This window comes from Spermophilus citellus (genome assembly GCF_964194105.1).
Source record: "Spermophilus citellus genome assembly, chromosome: 4".
Lineage (NCBI taxonomy): Eukaryota > Metazoa > Chordata > Mammalia > Rodentia > Sciuridae > Spermophilus > Spermophilus citellus.
In genome coordinates this window covers 28,635,024-28,648,620 of record NC_138185.1, presented here as the reverse complement: position 1 = coordinate 28,648,620, position 13,597 = coordinate 28,635,024, and the positions used below count along the sequence as shown (strand labels likewise).

The window sequence follows — 13,597 nt, the reverse complement described above, 5'->3', positions numbered from 1 at the left end:
TGCCTCCTTTGCATCACTATTCTTGCACTTTGGCTCCATAATTATGTAAAATAAGGATTGTCTGAACACAAGCACTGTGATACCAAGACAATGGATCCAGTAACTGAGATGGCTACTAAGTGACTAACGGGTGGGTAGCATATACAACGTGGATACACTGGACAAAGGAATGATTCAAGTCCTGGGCAGGATAGAGTTGGACAGAGCAAGATTTTTTAGGTTTACTCAGAATAGCATACAATTTAAAACTTATAAATTGTTTACTTCTGGAATTTTCCATTTAATATTTTCAGACAACATTTGACCCCAGGTAACTGAATCTGTGAAAAGCAAAACCACAGACAAGGGGAGGACTACTATCATTGTCTTCAGCTCAAAATAATCCTTTTGCCAAAGGACATATTTTAGAATGAGAATGTGACACTGGAACAGGTTTTGTAGGGTGAGGTCAGCATCAAAGGATCATGCTAGAAGCATGGAAAGAGGGTCTTGTGGAGAGGGGATGGACTCTGGTCTCCAGTTGTAGTAGAGAATGTTCTGTGAGCATGTTTCCTCTGGTTGCTTCTCTTACTGTGAATGCAAGAAGAAGCATCCAACATGGATCTGACTCCACCATTAACAATCCCCATGCCTTTGGGACTTGATTTCCAATTGCTGAGGGTATTGCAGGGATCTATGAGATAACTGGTGTAGGTACATTGAAGAACACTGAGTGCTATTTACAGATTCAAAAATAGATAATTATAGGTGTGACAGGACAGGTTCCTATCCTAACATTTTTCTTTCCCTCCTCCCTTCCTGTGGGAAGAGTCTTTGGTTGAAGCATGCAAAGAAAGTCTATTTAGCTTTGATAATAACTCATGTCAGTTAGGAAGCTGGGTAGTATTAACCTGTAAGAGGTGTGTTTGCCCTGAAAATTCCCTGGAAGGCTTCCATCCCTTCTTGTGAAAAACCAGCCTCTACCTCAGAGCAAAGCCTGTTCAAGGAAGGGGGAGTGACCCTTGTCCTTGGAAAGACCCACAGAGCACTCCTAGGCACATACCCACCCTGCTGAGTTGTTTATCTACAAATAACAGGAAAGATCTGCTGCACCAGGTGTCCCTGACTCAGTCAGGCTAGGTGAGGACCCATAGCAACCCCCTAGCAACCACCAATCATCATGAGACAGGGAATATACCTGGGATGCCAGTTGACCCTCCCAGTAGTTTATGGTGCTTGATAACATGTTGGGAAACCATGTAGTTCTGCACGTACACTCCTCGTGGCCTAAACCAATCAGTTCAAAGGAATTTCCCTCTTGTACTAACCAATCACCCCTACTCAACCTGTTTCCGCCAGTGAATGTGCTAATCATATTTTAGAGTTGTTTTATGATTTTCCTGCAGTGTGTGATGATTTGCTAAGAGATGCTATGATGTATGTGAAGTCCCTGCCTTCCCCAAAGAGTGTATAAAACTGCTGCAAACCCTGGGCTCGGGGCCTCTCAGCGTCACCAGTTGCTGTGTGCGCTCGGAGGACCGAGCTCGCAATAAACACCTCTTTGCTGCTTACATTGATCTTGGTCTCTGGTGGTCTTTTGGGGATACCGAATTTGAGCATAACACTTGGAGGAGGGATGGAGTGACACAGTGAGACTCCTAGTAGAACCCTAGGACTGAACACACACTTGGAGAAAAGCAGGGATTGAGACAAGGGGTCCAGGAGAAAAGTCAAAAAGACTAGCTCCCTATTACTCGAAAGGACTAGATTAAAAAGCAGAAAGCCCCAGTGAAGGAGGTGATTCTGGGACCAGCTTCTCCACATCTGGCTGGTGAGGGTAGGGGTAGCATGGGTCCCTCCCCCTGGGGATGGAGTGGAGGGATTTCTTCCAACCCCCCAAATGTCTGTCACTTCTCAAGATTCGCATCTCCTTCTACACCCTCTGCATCCTAAGGAGCTAACAAAATGTTTTTCATTTTGGCAATGAATGGTTCCAAGTGCTCTTCCAAGCATCACAGATATAACTTGGTCGTTTGCAAATTTTCTTCCCAGCTGTAATTCCTGTCATAACCTGGTTTCCCAACTGAACAAAATTCACAGGGAACGTGGAAAACAAGCAAGAATTTGCCCCTTAGTGGTATCCAAACGTCTTCTACACAGAAGATAGGCTTCTCTTTTCCCCTTTAACGGTCAGTTTTTCAATGGACTCCACTTAATACATAATTTAGGGTCTCAAAAAGCAGCTGTCTTGCTAGGAAGCCCAGGCTCAGCATGTGCGCCCTTGAAAGTAACAGGCCTCCTCCTGCTTCTTTATGCACCTGACTTTGGTCCGAGAGTTTATACAGTACAGTACAGGCTGAGAAGCTGGAAAAGCCCAGGTCCCTGATATAAAAATCTGACCTATTTCCCCGTTTTCCATGGTTGAGGGAAATTGCAGTGGTAGGAGAGGGGACATTTTTCAGTAAGAGAAGGTCTGTGTTTTAGGCAAAATGACCTTCCATTCAAAGGTGATTTATCCACAGGTGACTCCTGCAAACCCCAGTACATTTTGCTGGGGTGGAGGGAAGCCAGTTTGTATGCAGAAGGAGCAGCCACTGCAGGACAATGTGATGGGGAAAGAATGTGGAGAACCAGCCTGGAGTATCCCCATAGCAACTGCCACTGAAGGAGACGGCTGACCTCAGCCCCTCCTGTGAAGGGGGTTCTCCTCTGGCCCCACTGGGGCCACACGTGAATTGCAGTCACCCGCCTGTCTTTGAGAGCGGTGAGGAGCGATGAGGAAGGTGTTTGGGATGGGGAGGAGGATTAATGGCGAGGGGCTGCTGGGGAGCATGCCGGAAGGGTGTTGAGACATGAGGGGTGCTCTGGATCCCTCCCTCCCACCTAGCTCCTCTCTCTGTGCCTCTTGCTGGCTCTCTCGGCTTAATAGGAAGCTTCCTTGAGGTCTCAGGACCCAACAATTGGGGAGCCGTGGATGACAAAGGCAGAAAGTCCCAGTGGAGGAGGTGATTCCTGGGACCAGCTTCTCTTCATCTGGCTGATAAGGGCAGGGACAGGAGGGTCCCTTCCCCTGGGGATGGAGTGGAGGGATTTCTTCCAACCTCCCAGATGTCTATCACTCCTCTAGATTCTGTTCTTTCACCCACCAGTGGGGTGCAGCCTTGCCTGGGCTGTGAAGAAGAAAAAAACGGCACCACATCCATGAAGTTCTGTCACCTGAAACATAGGCCTGACTCCTGCCCTCTCATCATGCAGCACAGGGCTTCTCTCACACCTGTGGTTTTCTGGAGCTGTCCAGCTATTTCCAGAGTGAGTTGGTTCCCACACAGGCTCACAGAAGAGCTGGGATCATATTCCCAGTGAAACTGTGCCTGAGTACCCACTCCACAGGCCTCTTAGGAGGTGCAGAGCCTGCCCTCTGGATCAGGGGGCCTGGGTGTGAGTCCTGGCTGTACCACCCGCTGCAGCCTGGGCCTTGCTGTCCCACCCTTAGGTCTAGTGGCTTTCCAAGACTCAGCTCCAAGTGTCTGTAACTCTGGAAATGTCCCCCTGGTGCCCAGGGCTGAGCAGTAGGTCCTCTCTATGTAGTGCTCAGCCCCTTCCCTAATTAAATTGCCTGCCTCCTGGGAGGGATCAAGCATGCAGTTGAGAGGAAGGGGGGAGGGGAAGAAGATGAGGAGAAATGGGGTGGGCCGCTGGGCTGTGGAAGTGAGCCGGTGGGGTACACTCCCCAGGAACCCTCATGTCTCTCACCTGTGCGTGGGGAGCTGCTCCGGGCCTGCCTCCTCGCTCCACCTGTAAGGGAGAGGAGCAGGGGTGAAAGGCTGCCCCTGGGCAAAGGGCCTCCACCTAATCCCCTCAGTTAGTTCCCAGGCTGGAACCTTGCTCTGGTTATTTGATTCTACAAACTCCAGAGTCCCCAGTCTGTAACATTTCTTAGACACTTTGGAAAAGTCATGCAGTTCCTAATATCAACTACAGGTTACCCCAGATAGATAAACAAATATGTGCTGAGGGGAGTGCTCTAGAAGGGCAACCCTAACTAAGACAACAGGAGGCTGAAAGGTCCTGGTGGGCTCTGGGGACCAAGCGACAGCTGTGATAGCCTCCACCACGAATGATAACACAAAGCCCAGGCACGGTCCATGCACAAAGGACTCAAAGCCCAAGCATGGTTTGTGCCTTTAATTCCTTCAACCAGTCCTGGAAGGAGGTGATGACTTCCTTCATCTCATGGAGGCAGAAAGAGACTGAACAACCAGATGGAGGAGGCTCTGTGCACGAGTGGCAGATCCTGAACTCAAACACAGGTTCTCCTGATGTCTCTTGAGACTACTGCCTGCGTCTCCACTCCTGCCCAGGAACCTGTGGGTAGACCCCATGAGGATAAGGACAGGACTCACCTTCCCCCTCCAAGCGCTTTAACTGGTGGCTCATGGTCAGCAGGGCTCTTGAGGTCCCCCTCTGGCTCACACAGCTTGCTCGTCCAAGTCCTCCTGCAGCCTGGGGTGCTTTTCTGCCCCCATGGTGAGCAACCTGCCTAACTGGACCCCAACAGCAGCCAAGGCTCCTTAGTTTTACATTGAATGTGGAGGTAGGTGAAGTTTGCAAGAGCTGTGAGGAAGAAGGCGGCCAGTTCCCAGCCCATCAATCCGGCCACACACTCCTCTGCTCGGGTTTCCCTGCCAAGAGCTGCGTGGGCCTCATGTTTCAGGCATGACTTATACATGAGGGGCGCTGGAGGGGCCAGGAGCTGCAGGCTCATCTCCTGGCAATGACACCACTTGCACTCCAGCCAGGGGAGGTGTGAGTTGCATCCCAGGGTTCTTTCCCAGCATCTTGAGCCATTGACGGGGACAGGCACCTGAGAAATTCCAGGATGCTTGTGTAAATTGCTTCTGTTTAAAATGCAGATTCCCCAGTGAACACTGGGCATGTGAATCAGTAGGTTCGCTTCTGGAGGCTAGGTCTCAGGAATTGGCACTCTGGACTTGAAGCAGCAGTCCTGAGCCCACTCTGAGGAATGTCCCCAATTAAGCCACCCGTTCAGCTCAGCAGTTTTTCCCACTGCTGCCTGCAATAGGGAGGGTGAATTTGGTTGTTTTGAAAACCATCAACAGAGTTTCAGAGGAACCCTCAGAGTATGGGATTCTTAATCTGGGGACCCTGAAATTCCCAGTTGTAGATGAAGTTTGTGGGTCTGTTAACAGTGATAGGAAAACCATGGCAACTTCATTTATCCTGTGCTTTAGCTGAAATTTAGCATTTCCCTCAATTATCAATGTAGACCCCCCCAAAAAAATGAGATTCTCTCCCAACAGAGGTAACATATTTTTATATCACATTAAGCAACTGGGAATTTCTTGGAACATAATGTATTCTTATTAATACTTTGAAATTATACTAAAGACCTGACACAAGATCTTTTTATTTAATTATTAGACAAGATGTTTAATATGATATCAATGTCTACTTCAGAATAATTGGTCTCCTTTATAATCCTAGTATTTCATTTTATGGATTTAAAAATCTATATTCTGAGAAGGCATCTATGGATCTTACTAGGATGCCAAAGAATTTTTGTCACACAATCAGGATTAAGCGCCTGCCCCAGGGCCAGTTTCACGTGGATGCCAGGATAGACCCAGCTCCTGGCCAGGCCTAGGTGCCTCTTTGTCTGCCTTATTTTGAAGGGAGTCAGGAGTAGAAGAGCCTGTCACCATAGACCCTGTGGAGGGAGAGTGCATAAGAATTGCCTCATTGGTGACACACCAAGCTTTACAACTCTGTCTTTGTCACCTCACTTTGGTCTCTGCAGTACCTCCCTAGCCCTCAAACACAAGGAGCTTTCAGTTGCATTCCCTGGTCTCCGTGCTGTAGGACATCAGCAGCTGGCCCTTCTTCTCCCCAGGGCTCTCCTCTGTCCACATGGAGGCAACTGACCATGTAGCAGCAGGGTGACTTGGCCCACAGGAATGAGGAGCAAGATCCCTGCTGGAGTGCAGTGGGCCCTCTCCTCTTAGGAGGGAGGACCCTGCTTTTCCTGATTCTCCACTGACTGAGGAGGAACGTTTTCTATGTTCCTTTCATTTCTAGAGGGAAAGTCCCTCATGTTGAAGCACCTGACTGTCTACACTATAGAATGCACCACTTTTGTCCTTTCCTGGGATAGGACAAGCACCTACGAGGTCCAGACCCCATTCTCAGCTCTGGGGGATTCAATAGTGAATGACCCTAGCCCCTGACTTCAGGGGCTGATGTGTTTGTGTCTCAGGTGACTAGACTGAGCCCTTGGTGTCTGAAGAGTTGATCTAGAGATTCACAAATTTCTTCTCTCTCACAACAAAGCCTGTTTTCCACAATCATTGACAGGGAGTCAAAATTCAAGTTTGGGAGTTAAGCACAGGCCTTTTACTTTACATTTATTACTTACATCAATTCCAGCACTCCCAGAGATCACACGCATCCAGGAAAGAGTTAAAAGGTCTCATATCAGAGAGTGTGAAAAAGAAAATGACAATGCTATTTTAAAACTGTTGTTACAGGGAGAAATCTAAACACCCCCACTAGCTTCACTTGCTCTTGGTTGATTTATCAGTCATTGATTTTGAGGTCTCATGGCTGAAGAATATATTGTTAGTCTCCTATTAGCTTTGCTGTAGATAACACCTCCGATGTGTGGGTTATAATGATAATGGTTGCCTAGGTTACTCTTCAGGAACCTGAAGGCCATTTTTGCTGAAACACTGACTTTTTTCAATTCAGCCTTGCAGATGGATTCGGCATCTCTGTCTTCCTATCGTGTCTGTCTCTCTTGCTACCTTAACCTTTGCGTCGGATTCTACTCAGCTCTGCATGTAGACATATTGATCATTTGAGAAGTGTTTTATCCAAAACTATAATATAGGTTTTACTAGATCTAGACTTGCCTAGTCTTCTCCCTGCTTCAAGGATAAACATACCTACCAGCTGTCATGATCAGAAACATGAAAGGAGGGAAAAGAGGTATTGTCAAAGTTCTTGGATGATCTGCACTTATTGCCAAAAAAGACATGAATATTCTTCCCCTTTATTTACCTATTTCTCTCCCACATTATTCCTATCCTATACTGTAATACTCAACCCCCTGGAATGGAGAAGCTGGCCTCCCTTTTCTTTACTCTTTGACCATTGAATGTAAACTTTCTTTCTCTCTAACACTTGCCTCTCTTTTTTCCCATGGGATGAGCTTCTGGAGCTGGCTTGCATGGCCCTCCTTCATTCAACAGGTATGGTGCACCCTGCGCTGGGTTTGGGTCCTGCTTAGGGAGCATCCGTGCTAGACCTCCCTATTCCTCACAATAGCCTGGTGAGACGGTGACATTTCCATGTTTCAGACAGAGAAACTGAAACAAACAAACTACACATCAGGCCCCTGGGTGGGTCTGTGACAGAGATTAATAGAGTCCCAGTCTGGAAGTCAATATATGTGGCTTTGACTTGGATTGGCTTTTAAATCTCTGCATGAGGGGCTGGGGATGTAGCTCAGTTGGTAGAGTGCTTGCCTTGCATGTATAAGACCATGGGTTCAATCCCCAGTGCCACAAAAATTTTTTTAAAAAGAACCATTGCAGTTATTTAAAAAAAAAAAAAAAAACCCAAACAGCTCTGAGTGACATTGGGAAGATCACTCTGACTCCATGCTGACTCTGGGCCTTGGGGTAGACTTTAGTGGACATTGCTGGTATCCTGTTCAGACTCCTTCTTGGGGTAAGTGTACCACCAACCAGGGATAAAGGCCCACAGCTGACCCCCTTCTATGAAGGAGAACCCCCTTGGCTGAGTAGGGAACTCTGATCCCTGAGATAACCCCTCCATCACTCCTGGGTCAGCACATAGCCACAGCTGACATGGAGGTCTCTGTCAAAAGGGGTGACAACTTCCTGGTGTCATTCATGCTCTAGAGCTTCCTGTGGGGTCAGGCTGAAGCCAGTGAACCTTGCTTATGCCCTTCCCCTCCCTCTCTCTTGCCTTCTGAGAGCCCTCCCCTAGTTCCATCTCAGGCTCTCTACGGGGGAACCAGAACTAATGTTGTCTTTTCTAGACTAGAGGGCCAGAGTCACAATCCTTCTGTTATAGGCTGGGGTGAGGACTAGGGGAGCTAAACAGGTGGGGGTGAAGGGAACCGGGGAGATGAGGACGGAGAGGAGGGTGTTCACTTGGACCAAGGGTAATGAGTCTGAGAAGAGGGCCTGAGCATCCCCTGCACTGGCTCACCTGCTTAGACATGGAGTCTAAGTATATCTCTGGACAATGATTCTAGAACATACCTGTCACTCTACCTTTCAAGGAATACTAGGACTCTACTGTACTCTCCTCAATCTTGAGTCTCTCCAGAGAGTTAATAATAAAAGCAACAGAGCTGGCCACATAATTTGCAAGACCCACTGGGAAATGAAACGATGTGTCCCCTTGTTCAAAAATCAGGAAAACAATGCAGTTAAAGGTACTAAATTATAAAGCTTTCCCTTTGCTATTTCATGTCATTCTAAGAGAGTTTAGAATTCTACTGTGTCAGACACTTGAATCACTGCCACCTGCCCTGGCAGGTGAGATACACAATGTCTTAGGCATACAGCCTCCCACGAGGTAGGTGGCATACGTCTTTCAGAGGACGAGGAGGCGGTGTACATGATACCATGCTGAGGATTTCTGTTAGAAGACAAGCTTTGTCCTTACTTGGGGGGAACTGTGGCATGGTATGTCAATGGCCCATCTCTGAGAATGAACCATATCCCTGAATAAATGTCAGGCAGTGGGGGCTGCTCAGTGGTAGAGCGCTTGCCTAACATGTGTGAGGGACTGGGTTCAATCCTCAAAAATGAATGAATAAAATAAAGGTCCACCAAAATAAAAAAAAAAAATAAATGTCAGGCAGGGTCTCTCTGGGGTCCAGCTTCCAAGCTCCGAGGAGAATCTTTCTCTGCCCTGCCCTTGAGTTCATCTAATCACGATCTCCCTTTTCTTTGAGGGTGATTTCAACATACCTGTAATGTGAAATTTCTTGATTTCACACATCGATAAGTTTTTTAAAAAAGGAATTTGGTTTGAGAACAGTGAAACCAAATTAGGTGGCATAAAAAAAATGCTTTTTAACCTTTCGTGAAATGTTCTTTTTCTTTGTTCTTAACATAAGGCTTTAGTTGGCCAGGTGTGGTGGCGCATACCTGTAATCCTGGCGACTCAGGAGTCTGAGGCAGCAGGATTGCAAGTTCAAAGCCAGCCTCAGCCAAAGTGAGGCACTAAGCAACTCAGTGAGACCCTAAATCTAAATAAAATACAAAAATAGGGCTGGGGATGTGCCTCAGTGATATAGTGCCCCTGGGTTCAATCCCAAGTACCAAAAATGTAAAAATAAAAATAAGGTTTTAGCTAATTGATATTTGAATTACATTTATTGGACATTTGACTCAACAGAAATAAACATTGCCCTGATAAATAACACTGGAGGGATGTGCTCTAATATTTCATTAGGAGGAACATGCCTATTGTTTGGCTAAGGATGATAAACTGTGTATTAATTCTCTTCCCTGAGTATGATTAGAGAAAATAGAACCTTAAAACCCAAAACTACAACAAAAGTAACATGTGCAATCTTAAAGGGTGCAGGGTGTCTGAATCTGATGGTGTTTTGTCATAAAAAAATCCTTGTCAACAGGAAGTTTCTTGAGCCATCTTGTGAATTTATCTCTCCAATTAAAAGTGTATATACATATATAATTAGCTATGGGTATCTGCTTACAAAACATCTAGTGTCGCTCACACAACCTTGTAAACCAGCACAATGGAGAGGATCCGGTTTCGTGCAGGTAACACCCCAGCTAGATAACGTGAGCTGGCACTATCACAAGGCCATTGCCCTCCACCTACTAACCCACACCAAGAGCTCATCGATGGGCAGTTTGTGGTGCAGGGCTGGAGGGAGGCCATGGAGATCTGGATGGTAGTGAGGTGTACTTGCAAGCTCTCAGGCAGGCGAGGACAATGAACAGTGTTTCTAAGACCTGCTTGTCTAGTTTCCCCTCCCTCCCTCCCCTCCCTCTTTGCCTGCCTCCCTCCCTCCCTCCCTCCCTTTCTTTCTTTCTTTGCCACATCTCCAGCCCTTTAAATATCTTATTTGGAGACAGGGTCTTGCTAAGTTGCTTAGGGTCTCTTTAAGTTGCTGAGTCTGGCTTCGAACTTGCAATTCTCCTGCCTCCTGCAATTCTCCTCTGGGATTACAGGTATCCATCTTCCTTAATTAGCACTGAGGGTGGAGAATTGGAGTCTTGTTTTCAAGGAACTGCTGAGGTTGTCTGCCATTTCAGGCTCTTAGGAAGTTGGACCCACACCCAGAACCTGAGGGAGCACCCTGTATTCCCAGCATATGGGTTAACCACTGCCAGGTATAAGAGATGTGTCCCACAGCCCACAAGGAAAACTGTAGCCAGGTGGTGACTAAGGGTCATGGTTTTTATTTGTCGGTTCCTTCCCCCACCACTTCAGGAGGCAAAGTCAGGGAAGGAGAGTAGAAGTCAAGATTCCTATTATGTCTGCTCACACAGGAGAAGGTCAATTCATAACTGGAACCCTCCTCAGAGCAAATGTTTTGCTGGGAGTGGTGGCTTTGACTATAATTTCAATAACTGGTTAGGCTGAGGCAGGAGGATCACAAGTTCCAGGCCATTCTGGGCAACTCACTAAGACCCTCAGCAACTTAGCAAGATCCTATTCCAACATTTTAAACATTTTTAAAAGGGCTGGGGTTGTAGCTCAGTGGTAAAACACCATTGATTCGATTCCTGGTACCAAAAAGAAAAAAAAAAAGAAAGGGAAAAAATAGGGGCCCCATCCCTCCTCATCCCTTGGACTATAAGCAAGATACTGAAATTTGATTGATTGATTGCTAGGGATTAAGCCCAGGGTGCTCTACCACTGAGCTACATCATCAGCCCTATTTATTTATTTAGTTAGTTAGTTTTAGATAGGTTCTCGCTAAGTAGCTTAGATCTAAATTGCTGAGGCTGGGGCTGGGGATGTGGCTCAAGCGGTAGAGCGCTTGCCTGGCATGCGTGTGGCCCGGGTTAGATCCTCAGCACCACATACCAACAAAGATGTTGTGTCCGCCGAGAACTAGAAAATAAATATTAAAAATTCTCTCTCTCTCTCTCTCTCTCTCTCTCTCTCTCTCTCTCTCTCTCTCTCTCTCCTCACTCTCTCTTTAAAAAAAATAAATAAATAAATTGCTGAGGCTGGCCTCAAAGTTGCAATCCTCCCACTTCAGCCTCCCCAAGTCACTGGGATTATAGGTGCGCACCACAGACGCCCCATGATGCTGAAGATTTCTCTGCTTCTTCCTTTTCACCTGTTAAATGGAGGCAATTCTGCTATGAATTTTTGAAGGATCCTTTGGGGATTGAGTGAGATAATGTGGCCATACCTGGAACACACCTGTTACAGTTTAATCTGGTCTGTTCCTTAAAAGTTCCTGTGCTGGAAATTTGGTCCCCAACGTAGTAGTATTGAGAGATGGTGAACGCTTTAAGAGGCAAGGGAGACTTATAGAAGTTGTGCCGCTGAGCCCATTCAGGGCGAGAAGTGCACTCTGTGGGTGTGGAGGGGAGAGGAAGGGAGGAAACTGGGGACTCATTGGCTGACAGCATCGGTGGGCACTCACTTCCCGAGAGAGATAGATCAAGGCCCATCCTCTGCAGTGACAGGCCTAGACTTGATCTGCTGAGCGCGAGCAGGGCACGGAGCCTTGGAGTGGCCACAGGGAGTCAGTCCCCAGAGGCATAAATCCTAACACTTGGTCTTCAGCAAGGCAGGTGGGACTTAGACCCTGGGTCAAACCTCCCATTTTCGGCTCCTGGGACGAAAATTTGGAAACTGCACGTCTTAAGGGAAGAGTGGGGCCTGACACCCAGAAGTAGAGGAGGGGGCCCAGGTCGACCCCGGAGTGAGGATCTCGTTTTCTGACTCAGAAGAGGGACCTGGGCCTCTGGTGTCGCAGGGCTCGGCCCCCTGCGGAAAGGCGGTGGGAAGCAGCAAGGGTGAGGAGCAGGTCCTCGCCAGCGGGACTCGGGCCGACCCTGCGCCGGGCGTTTTGCTCCTCGGAGGAGAACTCTGCACTGCGTAGACGTACCCGGGGCTCCAGGGTAAGGTCCCCGCGCTCTGGCACCGCTGGACCTGAGAAATTGGGCCTGAGAGCTCTTTCGCCCGCTGCATCCCCGCGGCTCGGTGGTGCGCCCTCTGTCGGCCAAACTTGGCTCGTCATTGCGGCAAAATGAATTTCGGGCACCACGAAGGGGCGAGTGGGGCGGGGCCAGAACCAGAAACCGTGGGGGAGGTGGGGACGCCGTGGACACTAACCAGTAAATTCAAACTAAGGCATCCTGACTCCCCCCCCCCTTAAATGTATCTAAAATATCTTTTTTCAGTTGTAGGTGGACACAATACCTTTTGTCTATTTCTATTTATTTATTTGTTTGTTTATTTATTTATTTATTTATTTTTATGCAGTGCTGAGGATGGAACCTGTTGCCTCACACCTGCCAGGCAAGTGCTCCACCGCTGAGCTGCAACCCCAGCCCCTGCCTCCTGACTTCTCATTGCTAACTAGAGCACATTAGCTCAAAAAGGCAAATTAACAAACTGGCTTTGTTATGGGGAGTCCCTCCAGAAAGCATTGTAAGTCCGAATTTCAAATCAAAAGAGAGCTTTATTTACCTGGCCAGGGACTGTCACGCATCCCAGAGACTCAAGCTCTGTGGGAGGACAGCAGCTTCCTGGTCCATCCAAAGTAATATAAGCACAAAACCCCAACTCAGTGACTTGCTTATCCATATGTAAGCTAGCCAATCATAGAAATTAAAACATGAATAAGTGGGATCTATGGGCTCTAGGCAGGACTGGAATTTTTCAGTCAGCAGCAAGTGATAAACAGAAGCTAAAAAAGCATTAGGTTTGAAGTTCAGTTGACCACAGTCCTGAGTTCAAGCAGGTGCTAGACAGTCACATCCTGAATTGGGGGGGGTGGGGGGTGCGCGTGTCAGAGGAGCAAGAATCTACTTCTAAGTCATGTAGGTCAACGAGGGCATTCAAACCCAGGATGTAGCTCACTGCATCCTGAGTAGGGTACAATTTGTGGGGTAGAAAGTACAGAAAAATAATTTTTTAAAATAAGAAAACAGCTTTCATTTCAGCTTCTCAGAAGCAGTTCTTGTAACAGTTTTTTACAGAAGGCAGCAAAATGGAGTCTGAGGCCTGTCTATGACAGTTCTTGATTTATAATTGTCTTATCTTGCGTATCAAAATCTTATATCTATAATCTATATTTTTTTACTAATCTATAACTTACTGATTGTATTTATCAGTTCACACCACAACAGCTGGGAAAATCCCATCTTGAACTAGGTATTGCATTTCTATTTTTATTTTTTAGTACCAGGGATTGTGCTCAGGAGTGCTTAACCACGGAGCCACATCCCCAGTCCTTTTTATTTTGCATTTTAAAACAGGGCTTCGCTAAATTGCTTGAGTCTGGCTTTGAATTTGTAATCCTTCTACCTCAGCCTCCTGAGCCCCTGGGACTACAGGT

General features: G+C 47.2%; 1 protein-coding gene across 1 annotated transcript in view; it reads right to left on the bottom strand.

The window, feature by feature from the left end:
- TMC2 (transmembrane channel like 2) overlaps positions 1–4,416 on the bottom strand; it is a gene marked incomplete at both ends in the record, with an annotated part of 69,624 nt that extends 65,208 nt beyond the window's left edge. Inside the window, 2 exons of the mRNA XM_081292828.1 lie at positions 3,733–3,774; positions 4,383–4,416. Of these exons, the coding sequence (XP_081148954.1) occupies positions 3,733–3,774; positions 4,383–4,416 (76 nt within the window). The remainder of the gene's footprint in view (positions 1–3,732; positions 3,775–4,382) is intronic.
- Positions 4,417–13,597: the final 9,181 nt, after the last annotated feature.